A 16,439-nucleotide genomic window follows, 5' to 3' on the forward strand; every position below is an offset into this window, starting at 1 on the left:
CACCAGCGATTTTTGATTTTTGGTTGTGACCAATGTTTACTATGATAGTTGCAAAATAGTATCTATTCCTCCCCACCACATTTAGCAGCATTCTGTCATGAGGAAGAGCCCTCCTGTCTCTGCCCTATAATATCTAACTAAATGATAACACGTGCACAGTTCGCATGCCTCTTAACTATTTTCTTGAACACTTGCTTACTTTGAAGCACAAAATATGTTAATGTCAATTTCCCTAATGCCAGTTCCCCAGTCCTTGCATCAGCTATTTTCTCCAAGAAGCCCAGGTTCCTTTTGGAGGGAAATATTAGAAATTAAGAACTAGATGCCAGTCCTACATGCTCAATGCTACTAGGAAGTCTACTAACAGAGCACCATGACAAGCAAAGGAGAATCAGCCTTTAACTGTTAATGTCTCCAAATTTATTTTTTTAAAGATTTATTTATTCATGATAGAGAGGCAGAGACACAGGAGGAGGGAGAAGCAGTCTCCATGCCTGGAGCCTGATGCAGAACTCGATCCCAGGACTCCAGGATCGCGCCCTGGGCCAAAGGCAGGCACTAAGCCGCTGACCCACCCAGGGATCCCTTCCAAATTTATTTAAAGTTGCTTCCTGTATTGCTCTAATAGCTTAATATTGGACATTAGCTCTAAGGTAATCTCTCAAAATGGCCTTGCTGGCTTCTTTGCTTTACCTAAGTTTTCAGAAACACTTTCAGCTAAGGATTTTTTTCACCCAAGTATCAACTCTGTAAGATTACAAACAAACTGAAGAAATTTTAAATGAAAAACAGTCCCATCCTACGTCCCACTTGGTTCCTATGGCATTTTCCCAAAGAAAATAATTCCTAACAATTTCTGGTTGTGCTAACTTATCCTGAAAGTTCTATTTGTTCAAGTCAAATTTACACTTGGTCTTTGTTGTTGGGTATCTTCCAGTTAACATGCTGGTCTTGGTTTCCCAGGTGTTTTGTGTGTCTGCCTTGTGCTACCAATTTTCCCGTGGTCTTGTTCATCAGATCCACAGAGGTAAATGCAAGTGTTTTCCCTTGCTTCAGAATATGTGCTGTTATCATTATGTCTTCTCCTATTTTTGCAGGGGACATGTACCTTGAAGGGAAACAAATATAGTTAATAGCAAATAATTTTTCATTTTTTGAATTTATAAACATTTCTAACAATTTTTTTAAGAGGGCTAGTTGTATCTCTTAACAGCCTTCTTATGTTTTCTTTATTTTCCTCAAAGTAGTTTAAGAATAGTTATCAGTAAGTTTTCTGTCCCATCACATTTGAATGGCTGGTCCTGACCAAGTTCATCTTCCCCTTTCCATATCCACACAAGTTTGTTTTGTTTTTTTTTTTTAAGTTTCTTTTCCTATAAATGTGGGAAGTTGTGTTCCCTACCCACCTTTAAGTTTTCCATTTCCTATTTATTCAGGGTTGGTGAAAGATTTTCTCCAGCTTTTATCTGATCTGCTGAAATCCTGGGTGAAGTATTGCCTGGCGTCTAACTCAGCAGGTTCCCCCTTACCTGTGGTCCAGAAGGAAGCAGATGATCCTCCTGACTTATTTTTTTTTAAAGATTTATTTATTCATGAGAGACACAGAGAGAGAGAGGCAGAGACACAGAGGAAGAAGCAGGCTTCATGCAGGGAGCCCGATGTGGGACTCGATCCCAGATCTCGGGATCGCGACCTGAGCCAAAGGCAGGCGCCCAACTGCAGAGCCACCCAGGGGTCCAGATCCTCCTGACCTATTGTCAGAGATCAACAGTAGCCTAAAGCTGCACCCCCTGCCTATGCCACTCCCCTCACTTCATGTGGGGACTGTATCTCACGGCCTCACTAGAAGGGTGCATACGGTTCAATACGGTGATTTCAGAGACCACATTCCTGCAGCATTACAGTAGCTGATGCTTGTTCTGTTTTATTATCATTGTTTATCTTACAGTGCCTCGTTGCAACTTGATCATAGGTATGTGTGTATAGGGAAAACATACAATGGGTCCAGTACTATCTGTGGTTTCAGGCATCCACTGGAGGTCTTGGAATGTAGCCCTGTGGCTAAGAGGGGACTACTGTATCTTGTCATATTGGTGTTTAGAATTTATGTAACTGGCATGTGAGTAAATTCTGCACTTAAAGATGATTTAATGTAAGAACAATAAGGAATTGCAAGGAGGCCCTTAGAATCCAGGTGATGAAGTTGTATGTATCTTTAAGAGACCCCTCCCTACCTGTCTTACTCCTAAATTGTCACTCATTTATTTTTTAAATATCTGTAGTAAATCTTTGAGACGGTGTATTTCTGTTCAAGTGAGTCAGGTTTTGAAGCTCAGGCAGTTCTTGATTGTGACCTCTACCTTTGACCACACATACATGGAAACTATGTCTGACTTACAAAAAATTCTTTAGGCTTGTGAGAGCAGCGGTAGTATCTCAGAAGATGACGAGAAACAGTGCTCATTTTGAGAATCTCTGCTCTTAAGAGAGGTTCCTGAGGCCAAGGGGGTTGTCGGCTAGCCTCACCTCTTACCATGTGGAGTAAGGTAAGGACTGCAGAACATGCTCACCACAGCAAGCAGAACCTCTGAGATCTTAATTTCAAGAGCACTTCTTATTGCACCCTCAATTTGTTCCCATAGTAAAGAAGGGCTGAATTTGTGGGCAGCCCGGGTGGCTCAGCGGTTCAGCGCTGCCTTCCGCAGCAGATCCTGGAGATCTGGAGATTAAGTCCCACGTCAGGCTCCTTGCTTGAAGCCTGCTTCTCCCTCTGCCTGTGTCTCTGCCTCTCTGTCTCTCATGAATAAATAAATCTTAAAAAAAAAACAAAAAAAAAAAGAAAAGTCTGAATTTTCTTCAGGCACCCTAAATTTAGAACGTAAAAAAAGAAAATTGACATTATTTCCATTGCCCTCGTGGTCCATAGCATTGGCTTTCCCACCCTAATCCCTGCCTGTCCTCTGCCCCCACTCCAAAAAAATCATTGTTCTGTTGTGTAGATGGAAAAACTAGTTGTCTTGAAACTAAATCCCTGGGCCCTGCACTCTATTGATAAGGGATGGCAGGGGTACTTGTTAATGCTGGAAGTGAATTTTTTACACTTGAAAACATATGAGCCCTGCAGGCATTTTCACAATGGTGAGTGACAGCCTGCCATCTGTGGCACTGCTTCCTGATCATGGAGTTTACGTGTACAGAGCATGTTTGCAGTTGCAAAGAGAGAGACAGACTGCAAACCTGGACATTTGTTTTCACCTTGTTACAAGGCAATGGCAATACATACTTTATGAAGGTTTATCCACTTTTCTTTTAATTTTACTCAGGCTTTTTTCTGTCCACTCAATACGGCCCTCATAAATGATTTGTACAAGTAGTACTTGTAAGGATTGGGAAACAGGTAGAGGCTGTGGGTTTGTGACAATTTCCCCCCACGAGTATATGTAACAGAAGCTGAATGTTTGCGGTTTTGAATGTTTAGGTCCTAACCCCTGCACTCCTGATACACACTGCACTTGGAAATTAGTTCCTCTATTTTCACATTCGAAGGCTATGGGAACCTTCAGGGCACATCTAGAGCTACACTACAGGACACCTCCAGTTTTATTTATGTCATGAATGTATTAGTCCTAGTGGTTTGAAATGAGTTTTCTCATTAAAAAAAGTTATTTGAAAAAAAAAAAAGTTATTTGTAGTACAGTTTGGGTACATACGTTATGTTCATATCCACACTGACTCCGGGTACTCCCCTTTCTGTGCACAGCAGAGCCAACGTTGATATGTTGTCCACTAGGGTGGCTGTAAAACCACCATGGAGAGTGCCGTATTTATTGGCATGGTTGCTTTCTACTTTCATTTCACAAATCACTTTCCCAGGGGCAGCAGAGACAAGAGTCACCTAAGTATAAAAAAAAAAGAATTTTGAACATTCTTTGGTATTAGCAAAGCCCAAACAGCCCATCAAGAACAATCACTGGGTTAAACGGGGTCACACCACAGGTGCCTGGCTGGCTCAGTTGGTAGAGCATGCAACTCTTGATCTGGGGGTTGTGAGTTCAAGCCCCACGTTGGGTGTAGAGATTGTTTAAAAATAAAATCTTTAACTAAGTGATCCTAAAAGAGTTGATGAGAAATGCAAGTAAGTTACCAATGTCTCTATGATAGAAATTAACCCATAGGTAAACTGTTCTTAAAGAAAAAGGAATATTTAGGGAAAGACAGTTTTTGTTAAATCTCCACTCTGCAGAAATATTCTGAGCTTTTCAGCTTTGTGTGTGACAAGATGACATCTCTTAATGTCTTCACAGAAATTCTGGACCGGGATCCCTGGGTGGCGCAGCGGTTTGGCGCCTGCCTTTGGCCCAGGGCGCGATCCTGGAGACCGGGGATCGAATCCCACGTCGGGCTTCCGGTGCATGGAGCCTGCTTCTTCCTCTGCCTATGTCTCTGCCTCTCTCTATTTCTCTCTCTGTGACTATCATAAATAAATAAAAAATTAAAAAAAAAAAAAAAAAAGAAATTCTGGACCAACAAAGCTAGCTGGCCCCTATGATCTGTTAACTCATGATAGCTTTAATTTGGACATTCCCTAATTTTTGTAGAGGGCAATTTTTCTAGTGACTTTGGATCCCTGGGTGACTCAGCGGTTTAGTGCCTGCCTTCGGCCCAGGGTGTGATCCTGGGGTCCTGGGATCAAGTCCCACATGGGGCTCCTTGCATGAAGCCTGCTTCTCTTTCTGCCTGTGTCTCTGCCTCTCTATGTGTCTCCCATGAATAAATAAATGAAATCTTAAAAAAAAAAAAAAAAAAAGACTGGAAGAAATTCAGTAATTCAATGAGTTACTAGAATCAACAAACTTCTACCATAAACCCATTAATATAAAAAGTTTAACAACGGAATCCAGCAAAGTTTAACTGCTGGCTTTTAGGTATCATAGTATCATAATGAAAAAGAATTATGTGGGGCAGCCCTGGTGGCCCAGCGGTTTAGCACCACCTTCAGCCCAGGGCCAGATCCTGGAGACCCAGGATCAAGTCCCACATCGAGCTCCCTGCATGGAGCCTGCTTCTCCCTCTGCCTATGTCTCTAGGCCTCTCTCTCCCTCTCTGTGTGTCTGTCATGAATAAATAAATAAAATCTTAAAAAAAAAAAAAGAATTATGTGAAAGATAAAATATGGAACAACGAATTAAAAATTTTATATCAAAATCTTTAAAAAGCAAGCTTTTGGAAAAAATAACAGAACTAAGTTTCTTATATCCTAGTTAAATTATTAGGAAAAACATCATAGCATAGTATATAGAAGTTGGAGCTGAGCTGTGGCTGGAATGTGCTGGATTTAGCACTATGGTTTTCACCATGGCCAAAGGCATTCAGGTTGAATACAGATCGGTATTGGGTGTGTCTGTTGTATTTCGGGGTGAGGGGTGTTTTAAGCCTTAAGTGGTTAGATTCTAAATAATTGCTACCTTAGCATTTTCCTTTGCTAGTCACTGCACTAAACATTAACATATATTACACCAATAAGTAAGGGACAATTTCCATTTTGTAAATTAAATTCACAGTGGTTTGTTGTTGGGATCATCTATGGTGTGATAGAACTGAGATTTAGATCTAGGTCTATCTTCAATTTCCTTCGACACTAACTATGAAATCCAGATATACACTAACTATGAAGTCCGGATATACAGTGACCTTTAAGGGCTCCCACCAGGAAGACACTTTGGGGATTTCACAAACCATAACTTTAGTGGTTTTGCTGCTGTTTATGCTGAGGATAAAAACAGAGCCACACAATATAAAATATCCTAAACAAGTTCATGTCACGTTTTTGCCTCACAGGTGCATCAGTGGCAAGTAAGTGTTAGAACAGCATCAAGTCTATTCATACAATAAATGATCTGACCACAAGATGTCCTCATAAACTAATATGTATACCAAGCAGGATCAAGGTGTGCACGACCTGTATCCAAGCATTTACAGTTTAGCAAGCCCTGGGAATATAAGGATGAAAGAAATCAAATCCCTGCTGGTAAGGGTGCACAACCTAAAGGTATCAATGAGAACACATGGGAGGGAATTCCTAGGGACAGAATAAACACCAGTTGCTAAGAGGATACCTAACTAATAAAAGTATGTTTTCAGAGAAAAGACATTAGGAAAGGCTTCCTGGGGAATAATTGAGTCCTGACAGACCGGAAGAGCGAAATAAGTGAAAATGGGGAAAGAAGCTGGCAGGTCAGGGAAGAGAAGCTAACAAAGGAATGTCCTAGCCAACTAGCCAACCCTAATAGGTAATCTTGTTGAGGAAGAGACCAATGGAGAGCTAACCTTTCTTTGATGAAGGGGTTATGAGAATACTGTAAAAACAAAACAAAACAAACCCCTCAAAATCTCAGTTAAGATATGGGTTGTAGGGGACACACTTGTTTATTGGGTTATTAACTATGGCCAACTTTGTGTTAGGGACCACACTCAGCAACTCTGCATGGTTTCCATCCTCACACATCTTTGAAGTAGATACTTTCATCTTCCTTTGATTCAGACATCTCAAGTTTAACCACTGTGTAAAATCACGTCCCTTCACATCTCAACTGGCCTGCTGCGAATGACTCAGTCCTGGTTCATTTGGTGTCTGGTGGGAGGACGGCTGGAAAGCCTTGTATGATGCGGTGGGGTCAGGAATATATCTGTGGGGCCCCCAACAATACAGAGGATTAATTGCCCAAATACATTCTATTCCCAGGATCACAGGGGTTGGGCAGCAGGTTGGCAAGAACCTTTATGGCTCAGCTGACACATGGGCTCCTTACGTATATGCATACACACACAATCTGTCCCTTTTCTATATGGCCTGAGTGTCCTGTCCCTTCCCTATTCCTCATGCATTCACATGAGTTTATGTGACTCATGCTGCCATGGCACCCTCCTCAGTCACCCAAACCCCTAGGTTCAAATTCCATCATAGGTAACACACTTGCGGGGACAGTCTCCCCTTTCCTCCCTTAGCTTTTCAATAAAGACAGAGAGAAGGGATGCCTAATAATAGCAGTGAAGGAGATGGTCCCCAGTAGGAGCCCTGTCCAGACCTCAGGACTCTCTGTAGGCCTTGCTTGATGTTTCTAGTCACTCTGGTCCTTGAGAGACCTCTGTCACTGTGACTGCTGCTGATCACCATACTGAGCCTGCTCACTGATTAAGAAGTGTGTATCTCTGGTTCAGTAAAGGTGTCTGTGATCGGCTTAAAGGCATGAGGCCTGAGGCAGAAGAAAATCTGGGTACATGAAAATGTGAGTGCACCAAGACAGGAGACCAAGTATGAAAGACCATGTATACACACAAAAGCACAGAGAACAGATGGTGTCTGTGAATGAGAATTTTAGGTCTGAGAAGAGTTTGTTTTCAAGCACTTTGCCCTGATGACAGCCACTGCTGATTTCCAAGGTGACCCAGGGCGGATACCAGAAGGAAGTGTCTGCAGACTGTGATGTCCAGGGACTGTAAAAGGGCGTGTGCCACAGGATTGCTGTGGTGCATGCTCCACGGCGGTCCAGCACTAGTTGTGTAGCGTGTGTCTTAGCAGTTTAACACGCACATGCCTTTAGATCAGTGGTGAAGAGCCTGGCTCTAGGCCCAGACTCAGGCCAGATCCTTAACTGAGTTATTCCACGTCTGTTCTGTAAAGTGAACATAACAGCACAGCCCGCATAGGGTTTTGTAAAGGTTAAGATAACCTTAAAATTGAGCAGTTAGAATGAAGCCTGGCAGGTCACAGGTGATCAAAACACATTAGCTCTCATCCTTACTAAGGTTGTGATTCAAATACAGTCATCAAAATGCAAGTTGCTTTGTATAGTTTCACACGGATCTTTCTTAGAATTGCCCGATTAGAATGGTCTCTGTTACTAAATTTTTTTTTAAAGATTTTCTTTATTTATTCATGAGAGACGCACAGAGAGAGGTAGAGACATAGGCAGAGGGAGAAAAGCAGGCTCCATGTGGGGAACCCAGTGCGGGACTCAATCCTGGACCCTGAAATCACGACCTGAGCCAAAGGCAGGTGCTCAACCAATGAGTCACCCAGGCATCCCTCTGGTACTAAATTCAATCACTGCATGACCTGATTAGTAAAGTCAGTGGATACTTTTCAGCCCTTTCTCAGTGACATCTAAACCTTTTTGTGACCCTCCCCTAACTGCCATGTCCACCTTCTGGGTTTCCTTCTTCTCTGCTGGCTCTTATTCTGCAATGCCCACTAGAGTCTTAGGGCCAACTAATCCTTCAGCCTTACAAGGCTACCCAAGGCCAGCCCAGGTTTCAGCTTCACTCAGCAGGCTAGAGCACAGGTTCTCTAACACAAGGCACTCTATATACAAGTGCTCAAGATGTAGGTGGTAGCAAGCGGGGAGAAAAAGCAAAAAGTCTAGTGAGTGATGCAAGCCATGAGCAATCACAGAGAGCTGGGCAGATGGTCTTCAAGGGGCACAGCCTCCCCAACACAGTCTTCTCTCCTCTCTCCCTATCCATCAGCAAATCCTACCCCTCCATCTTCAGACATGGCCAGAATCCAATCCTGTCCCTAGCCCCCATCCACTACTCATCACTCTTCCACTCTGGCCCAAGCTCTCTCTTCCCTCCAGTTGCTACAGTGGCCGGCCAAGTCCCCTTCCTGCTCCCGCCCTTGCCTGCCTCATGTCTGCTCTCTCACTAACGATAGGAGTGCCCCTTTAAAACTACATGTAAAATCCTGTCACTGTTCCGTTCAAACCCCTTGAAGTAAAAACCGAAGTCCTTACAGTAACCTACGAAGCTGTACGGAGACCTCATCTCCAATTTGTCTGCTTAGAATTCCTCTGGAAATACTGCAAACACACAGTGCTTTAAAGTCGCAGAGCCTTTACACTGGCTGTTCCCCTGGCCCAGAACACTCTTTCCCTTCGAGCATCAATGACTTGCTCTCAGGTCTTAACTGAACCCGGGGCGGGGGGCTCCACAGGAATATACATTTTAGAGGAAAAATCTTTACACTCTCCCAATACTCTATCACTGGTCTCTGCTTTATATTCTTTTGCACCACTCAGCACCATCTGGCATACTCCATGTATCTGCTTTACTTACTCTGGCTAGTGTTTGATTTTTCACACATAATATACAAGTCCCATCAGTGGAAGGATCTTCTGTGAGTTTTCTGCTGACTTGAGTAGTGCCTGGCACATAGTAGGTGCTCAAATGTTTGTTGAATGAGTGAATACATTCGAATCTGAAGGTCAGCATTCTGTACCAAAATGTTCAACCATTAATGGCACCAGCAACTGACTGACCAAGCTCTAGGGAGCATCTTTGGTGTGAGAGCCATTCTACTGGACACCTTGCATCAGGCATTGACATATGCTCATCAAGCATCTACTACAGTCCTGCTCCCAAAGAGTGCTCTCCGTGTGGCACAGGAAGTAGGTAACAGATACTTTCAGTACTATAGAGCAAGTCCAATAATAAAAGTTAGTTGAGGTATACAACTGGGTCAGAGCAAGACAGCTGGGGATGCCAGCGACAGCTCTTGAAGAACAGAAGTGGCTGAAGATCCAAAAATAAGACGTTGCCCTCGTTCTCAAGGAGGTAAGAAGCCAGCAGAGGTTATAAGAGAAGGCTAGAAGTAATAGATATTAGCAGATGAGCACCATAGGAGGCAAGACAAAGCCCAAGGGAAGAGTTTAGTGGAACTGAATGAAATAGCCCCCAAAGATTTAACCAGCGATGCCTGGGTGGCTCAGTGGTTGAGCATCTGCCTTCGGCTCAGGGCTTGATCTTGGAGACCCGGGATCAAGCCCCACATCAGGCTCCCTGCATGGAGCCTGCTTCTCCCTCTGCCTCTCTATCTTCCACGAATGAATGGGTAAAATCTTAAAAACAAACAAACAACAACAAAAAAAACCAAAACCACCTATTCATTGAGAAATTCTTTTCCAGATAATTGTATTTTGGCCTTTACTGTATCTTTTGCCTAGAGTTCATGTTAGTAAAGTCAGCAGAGTGCATGACAAATAGTAAATGCTATGAAAAATTTAAATACAAAAATTTCTAATTTTATAAAGTCATACACACCATTTGGTGACATGATCCTGATAGCAAGCCATTCTTTTAAATGTCACTCCTTTACATGGAGCTACAAGTGATTTCTTTTAGTCGTTCCCCTGTGGTTATTTTGCATTTCTGATACCACAAATAATGCTAAAGCCACAATTTTTGTATCGAATTATTCGAACAAAGGTTGCTTTATTACTTTCTTGTGCATTTCTTACACCTAGATTATTTTAATGGCCAATAACGAGTTTGAGAATATTTGTTGGTATGTCACACTGGTAAATTTTCTATATGATATCACTGCCCTTTTGTGATCAATTCAAAGTCTCAAGGTTTCTCTAGTAAGTATAAGATCTGTTCTTACCTTTCTAACCATTTCTGTAGTCTTTGAGGTTCACTCCTAAACCTTCCTATTTCTCTGTGTTCTTCCTCTTTCGATACTTCATTTACTTACACATCTTCATCTTGTTTTCATAAGGATGACTCTGCAATTTTACCTTGCTTCTGAACTCCACTCCCTTATTTCTGTTTTGGATTCCACATAGTATTTCCAGACCCTAGCACAGTGCCTGTCATTTGAGACTCCCAAGATATGTCTCTCCACATGTGTTACTGGTAGTGTACTAAGAGCCAGTGGCAAATAACCATGATAAAGTGAGACATGTTGACTTATACCAGAACTAGCCAAAGTTTTAATATATAAAAAGGGTAGAACATCTCCACTTAGATGAAATACCTAGAGTAGTCAAATTCAGAGAGACAGATGGTAGACATGATGCCAAGGCTGGAGGAAAAGGAAACAGTTATTGTTTAATGAACAGAGAGTTCCAGCTTTGCACAATGAAGAGTTCTGGAGGTGGGAGGTGATGATCCTTCCACAACATTGTGAATGCAACTAATACTGAATTGTGTACTTTAGAATGGGTAAGATGGCGAATTTTACATTCCGTATGTTTTGCTGCAATTTTTTTAAAAACGGGGGATACAACATCAGTGTTTCCCAGACTTTTTTTATTCATGGGACTCTTCTTCCTTAGGGAACATCCGATAACACTGATGTGTTCCCTGGGTCCTGATTTTCTCCTCTCCTGTATGATAAACTCCTAGAAGGCAGGGGACTGTGGTTGGTATTTCTTCATTATTTCACAGTACTTGGGTTTGTTGACTGATTTTAAGGTCATCTTAAAGTAAGAGCAGGACATTTCATTTGAGTGTTAGTTCTTCTGTGTCAGTGTTTTATAAAAGATTGGTTTCTCAGTGTTTATAAAGACCCACAAAACCGGAGGCAAACCAGAGGCTTTTCTTTTTTTTTTTTTTTTAAGAAAAAGAACAGGCTGAAATAAAGAAGTTCTTTTGTAAGATCTTGTGCATTAATTTGACATCTGTACCAGGGCTAAGTGGAAAGTGTCTTCTTCAACAGATCATTTTTGGAGGAATAGAAAGTCACATAGCAGATTTTAAAAATCATTTAGCAGATTCTAGATTCTGTATGCTGAGTCTAAACATCTGTCCAAGAAATGAAACTCCAATTGGAATATTATCAGCCAAATTTTCAAGTGTTAGCCTACATTATTCATTGACTTAAAAAAACGGGGAGCCCAGGTGGCACACTTGTTGAGTGTCCAACTCTTGGTTTTGGCTCAGGTCGTGACCTCAACTTTGTATGGAGTCTGTTCAGACTCTTTCTCCTCCTCTCTCTGCCCCTCCCCAGCTCCTAAAAAAAAAAATTTTCAGAAGAATCAGAGGTTAGCATTCACGACTTAATTGTTTTTCTTACATAATCAAGGAAAAAAAATCCACCTCTCTTCTGGTGAGGTGGTTTTCTCTATTGGGGTAGTCAGTAAGGCCACTGTAGGAATGGGTAATGGGGCTGACTTAGACAGTTCTGTACATCTCACTTGCTTCTTACACTCAATAATAATAACAATAAATAATAATAATAATAATAATAATAATAATAATAATAATAACAACTGGGCAGCTCAGTTGGCTTAATGTCTGACTCTTGATTTCTGCCCAGGTCTCGATCTCAAGGTCATGTGTTCAAGCCCTACCCTGGACTCCACATGGCTATGGAGCCTACTTAAAAAAGAAGAAAAAGATGAAACATTATCCCTTCTCATCTTTGCAAAAGCACTGAAGTAAGAGCGCAGGTGTGTCTGAAAGATCAAATACATCCTTACTCCAATTTAGTTTTTTTCTTTTTAAAGATTTTTCTTATTTGTCAGAGAGAGAACGTGCAAGTGCTTGCTTATTACAAGCAGGGGGAGCAGCAGGCAGAGGGAGAATCAGGCTCCCCTCAGAGCAGAGAGCCTGAGGCAGGCTAGGACCGAGATCATGAACTGAGCTGAAGGCAGACAGACATTTAGCCACCCAAGCCACCCAGGCACCCCTCCAATTTAGTTTTACCGATATGCTTGCATTAAATACTTACAAATGAGCATTCTTGCCTTGAAAAACCTATAGTTTCCTATTTAAATAACCAAAACGACAACTATGTGACATAAAATAATTTTGTCACAGACCAGTAAGGCAACAAAAAACACACTAGTTATTTCAATAAAGAGAATATCAATGTTAACTAGAGATTTAGAGAAAACAAACACCTTTGTCCCATACCAAGACATGGAAGTTCCAAAGTTCTGAGACATGATTTATACTTAAAATAGTAGCAATTTGTTTAGTGCTAACCCAGGACAAAGTGAATGATTAATGTTTTTCAATGTCAGTAGTGCTAATTTGGACAGGCTGATTCTTTATTGTGGGGGGAGGGAGAGGGAATGTATGCACTGAAGGATATTTGTAGGACAGTTAGTGGTCTATGGCTTCTGCCCACTAGATGTCCATAGTGCCCCTTCCATCCTACTCCAGTCATCTCCAGACACTGTCAAATATCCTATGGGGAGTACAATTACCCCTAGTTGAGAACCATTGGTTTAGGTCACGTTACCTTTAAATCAACAGTAAAAGCAAAGGAACCAAGTTCACAACTAGCTTTATGGATCACTATTCATATATATTCTGTCCCATGCATCTCTGCTCACACAAAACACAACCAACCATAAATCCTATTTTAGATCAAATTAATCCAGAGCACCTGCACGGTATTGACCTGTGCAGTTAGGATGCTAGCTACTAGCCTGATGTCAGTCTTGAGCACTTGAAACATGGCCAGTAGGAACTAAGATGTGCTGGATTTCAAAGATGGAAGTCTTTAAAACATAATACTCTCTTGTATTGATTACAAACTAAAATAATATTTTGAATATAATGAGTGGCTTAAAATATATTAGTAAAATTAATTTTACTTTTTTGCCTTTTTTTATAATTTTATGTCATAAAATTATACATGCAGCTTGCATTTGTAGCTTGCACTGTATCTCTATTGGACAGTACTGGGTGTAGAATCACGGGTAGCACTATTCAACCTTACTCGGACTTCTGAGAAACTCTATACATCAAGGTTAACAGGTGGGCAGCCTGGGTGGCTCAGCGGTTTAGCACCGCCTTTGACCCAGGGTGTGATCCTAGAGACCTGGGATTGAGCCCCAGGTCAGGCTCTGGAGCCTGCTTATCCCTCTGCCTCTGTCTCTCTCTGTGCGTCTCTCATGAATAAAATAAATAAAATCTTAAAAAAAAAAAAAAGTTTAACAGGCGTATCTTCTTGGAAACCAAGTTATTACCAATGCCAACTCAGGCATACGTGAAGTTTATGACTCACAGTGTATCTGTTCAAGGTATGGGATTTTGGGATCCCTGGGTGGCGCAGCAGTTTAGCGCCTGCCTTTGGCCCAGGGCGCGATCCTGGAGACCCGGGATCGAATTCCACATCGGGCTCCCGGTGCATGGAGCCTGCTTCTCCCTCTGCCTATGTCTCTGCCTCTCTTGTTCTCTCGGTGTGAGTATCATAAATAAATAAAAAATTAAAAAAAAAAAAAGTATGGGATTTTCGGGGCCCCTGGGTGGTGCAGTTGGTTAAGTACGCAGTTGATAAAGTGTCTGCTTTTGTCATCTCAGAGTCCTGGGATCCAGAGCTGAATCCAGCTCTCTGCTCAGTGGGGGAGTCTGCTTCTCCCTCTCCCTGTGCCCTCCTACCTGCTTGTGCTGTCTCTCTAATAAATAAATAAAATCTTAAAAAAAAAAAAAAAAAGAGTATGAGATTTTGGGGATGCCTGGGTGGCTCAGCGGTTGAGCACCACCAGTCTTTAGCACAGGGCAGCATGATCCCACAGTCCCGGGATCAAATCCCACATTGGGCTCCCTGCATGGAGCCTGCTTTTCCCTCTGTCTGGGTGTTTTTCTGCCTCTCTCATGAATGAATAAATAAAATCTTAAAAAAAAAAAAAAATGTATGAGATTTTTAATCAGACCACTCAAAGGCAAATCCAACCCATGGCAAGATTATCATGAGAGAACACACACTCAAAATTTGGTCGTTGAAAGTTTAACAGTGAAAATGGCTATAGATGTTTTTAGGGAATGCAAATTTCCCCTTAGTCCAATACCTCTTTTGTTGCATAATCTCTCTTAAAAAGTTACTGTTAAAAAGTAGCGTATCTGGATTTTAGTGTTTGCTACGTAAAAACATTAAATATATTTGCCTAAGTATTATTTCCCGTGTTTTTCACAAAAGCCCTGGGTGTAATTAGGGGAGTTGCTTACATGTTGAAAATATAGCCCACATGTTGTTTTCAGGAGGAAGACAGGCCCGATGCCCTACATTCTTCCTACAAATGACTGCACATGTTCTGTTTAAAGTTCACTTTTAGGGATCCCTGGGTGGCGCAGCGGTTTAGCGCCTGCCTTTGGCCCAGGGCGCGATCCTGGAGACCCGGGATCGAATCTTCCACGTCGGGCTCCCGGTGCATGGAGCCTGCTTCTCCCTCTGCCTATGTCTCTGCCTCTCTGTCTCTCTCTCTCTCTGTGACTATCATGAATAAATAAATCTTTAAAAAATAAAAATAAAAAAATAAAGTTCACTTTTAGGGACACCTGGGTGGTCAGTGGTTGAGCGTCTGCCTTTGGTCGTGACCCGGGAGTCCAGGGATGGAATTCCACGTCGGGCTCCCCGCAGGGGGCCTGCTTCTCCCTCTGCCTGTGTCTCTCATGAATAAATAAAATCTTTAAAAAAAAAAAAAATTGGGATCCCTGGGTGGCGCAGCGGTTTGGCGCCTGCCTTTGGCCCAGGGCGCGATCCTGGAGACCCGGGATCGAATCCCACGTCGGGCTCCCGGTGCATGGAGCCTGCTTCTCCCTCTGCCTGTGTCTCTGCCTCTCTCTCTCTCTGTGACTATCATGAATAAATAAATAAAATCTTTAAAAAAAAAAAAAAATTCTCTCCCTCTCCCTCCTACGGGCATGCTCTTTCTAAAAAAAAAAAAAAAAAAAAAAAAAAAAAAAAAATCATTTTGTACCTCCACAATCATCTCCTTTCCAGTACGGTATTGAAAGCCGCACAAGGGATCCCTGGGTGGCGCAGCGGTTTGGCGCCTGCCTTTGGCCCAGGGCGCGATCCTGGAGACCCCGGATCGAATCCCACGTCGGGCTCCCGGTGCATGGAGCCTGCTTCTCCCTCTGCCTATGTCTCTGCCTCTCTCTCTCTCTCTCTCTCTCTCTCTCTCTCTATGTGACTATCATAAATAAATAAAATTAAAAAAAAAAAAAAAAAAGATGAAAGCCGCACAAGATACTCATCACTTCTTACCGAACAGGTGTCGTGCCGGATGATGCTGCCCACCTGCAGGCCGAGAAGCGCTCTGAGCACACTGAACGCGGGCTCGGCTAAGCTCCGAGGCTTGGGCCGGTGAAGGGCCCTTCCGACTTACCGTATTTCCAGTCTGCACTGGGTTCGTCCGGACGGAACCCAATCTTCCGTCAAGGAAGCCCCGAACTTACTCATGGACCTTCGGATGAAGTCCAGTCCACCCTGCGCCTGACCTGGCCCAGGCCGGCTCTCCGCGACAGCGGTCACCATCACTATTCCCGGCGGCATCTCCCGCGGCCGGGCCCGCAGAACCCTCCACCGGCCCAGGCTTCCTTCCAGCCGCAATACCTTTTCCAGAACTCTGTCAAAACCGTGAGCCGAAGTCAGCGACTTCATCAACTCCAGCGTGTTCTGCATCAGGCGGCTCATCGAGACGGCGGCGGCTCCCACGCGGGAGGAGACCTTCGGGAGCAAGGACAGGCGGGTGGAACCGGCGCCGCCTTCCCCGCGGCCGCCCGCGCGCTCTTACGCGCCAGCCCCGCCCCCGCAGTGACCCCGCGCGCACGCGCGGAGCCACCCGCCCCGCCCCCGGCCCCGGCCGCGCTCCCACGGCGCAAAGCCACGCCCTCCGCCCTCCGCCCTCCGCCCGCGGGGCGCG

The 16,439-nt window shown here is 43.3% G+C and overlaps 1 protein-coding gene across 3 annotated transcripts; it reads right to left on the reverse strand.

The window, feature by feature from the left end:
- Positions 1-397: 397 nt before the first annotated feature.
- Positions 398-16,360, reverse strand: ACOT13 (acyl-CoA thioesterase 13). 3 transcript variants are annotated; one of them, XM_072813869.1, is made up of 4 exons: positions 16,130-16,316; positions 10,442-11,791; positions 3,711-3,895; positions 398-1,108 (listed from the first exon to the last, which is right to left on the reverse strand). In XM_072813869.1, the coding sequence occupies exons 2-4, from the start codon at positions 10,451-10,453 to the stop codon at positions 904-906; spliced, it is 402 nt and encodes a 133-aa protein (XP_072669970.1). In that variant the 5' UTR covers positions 10,454-11,791; positions 16,130-16,316; the 3' UTR covers positions 398-903. The 3 variants fall into 3 exon arrangements, with proteins under 3 accessions (XP_072669970.1, XP_072669969.1, XP_072669968.1); XM_072813868.1 differs by having other exon boundaries at positions 15,903-16,316; XM_072813867.1 differs by lacking the exon at positions 10,442-11,791 and having other exon boundaries at positions 16,130-16,360.
- Positions 16,361-16,439: the final 79 nt, after the last annotated feature.

The sequence above is a fragment of the Canis lupus genome, chromosome 37, assembly GCF_048164855.1.
Source record: "Canis lupus baileyi chromosome 37, mCanLup2.hap1, whole genome shotgun sequence".
In the NCBI taxonomy this organism is placed as follows: Eukaryota; Metazoa; Chordata; class Mammalia; order Carnivora; family Canidae; genus Canis; species Canis lupus.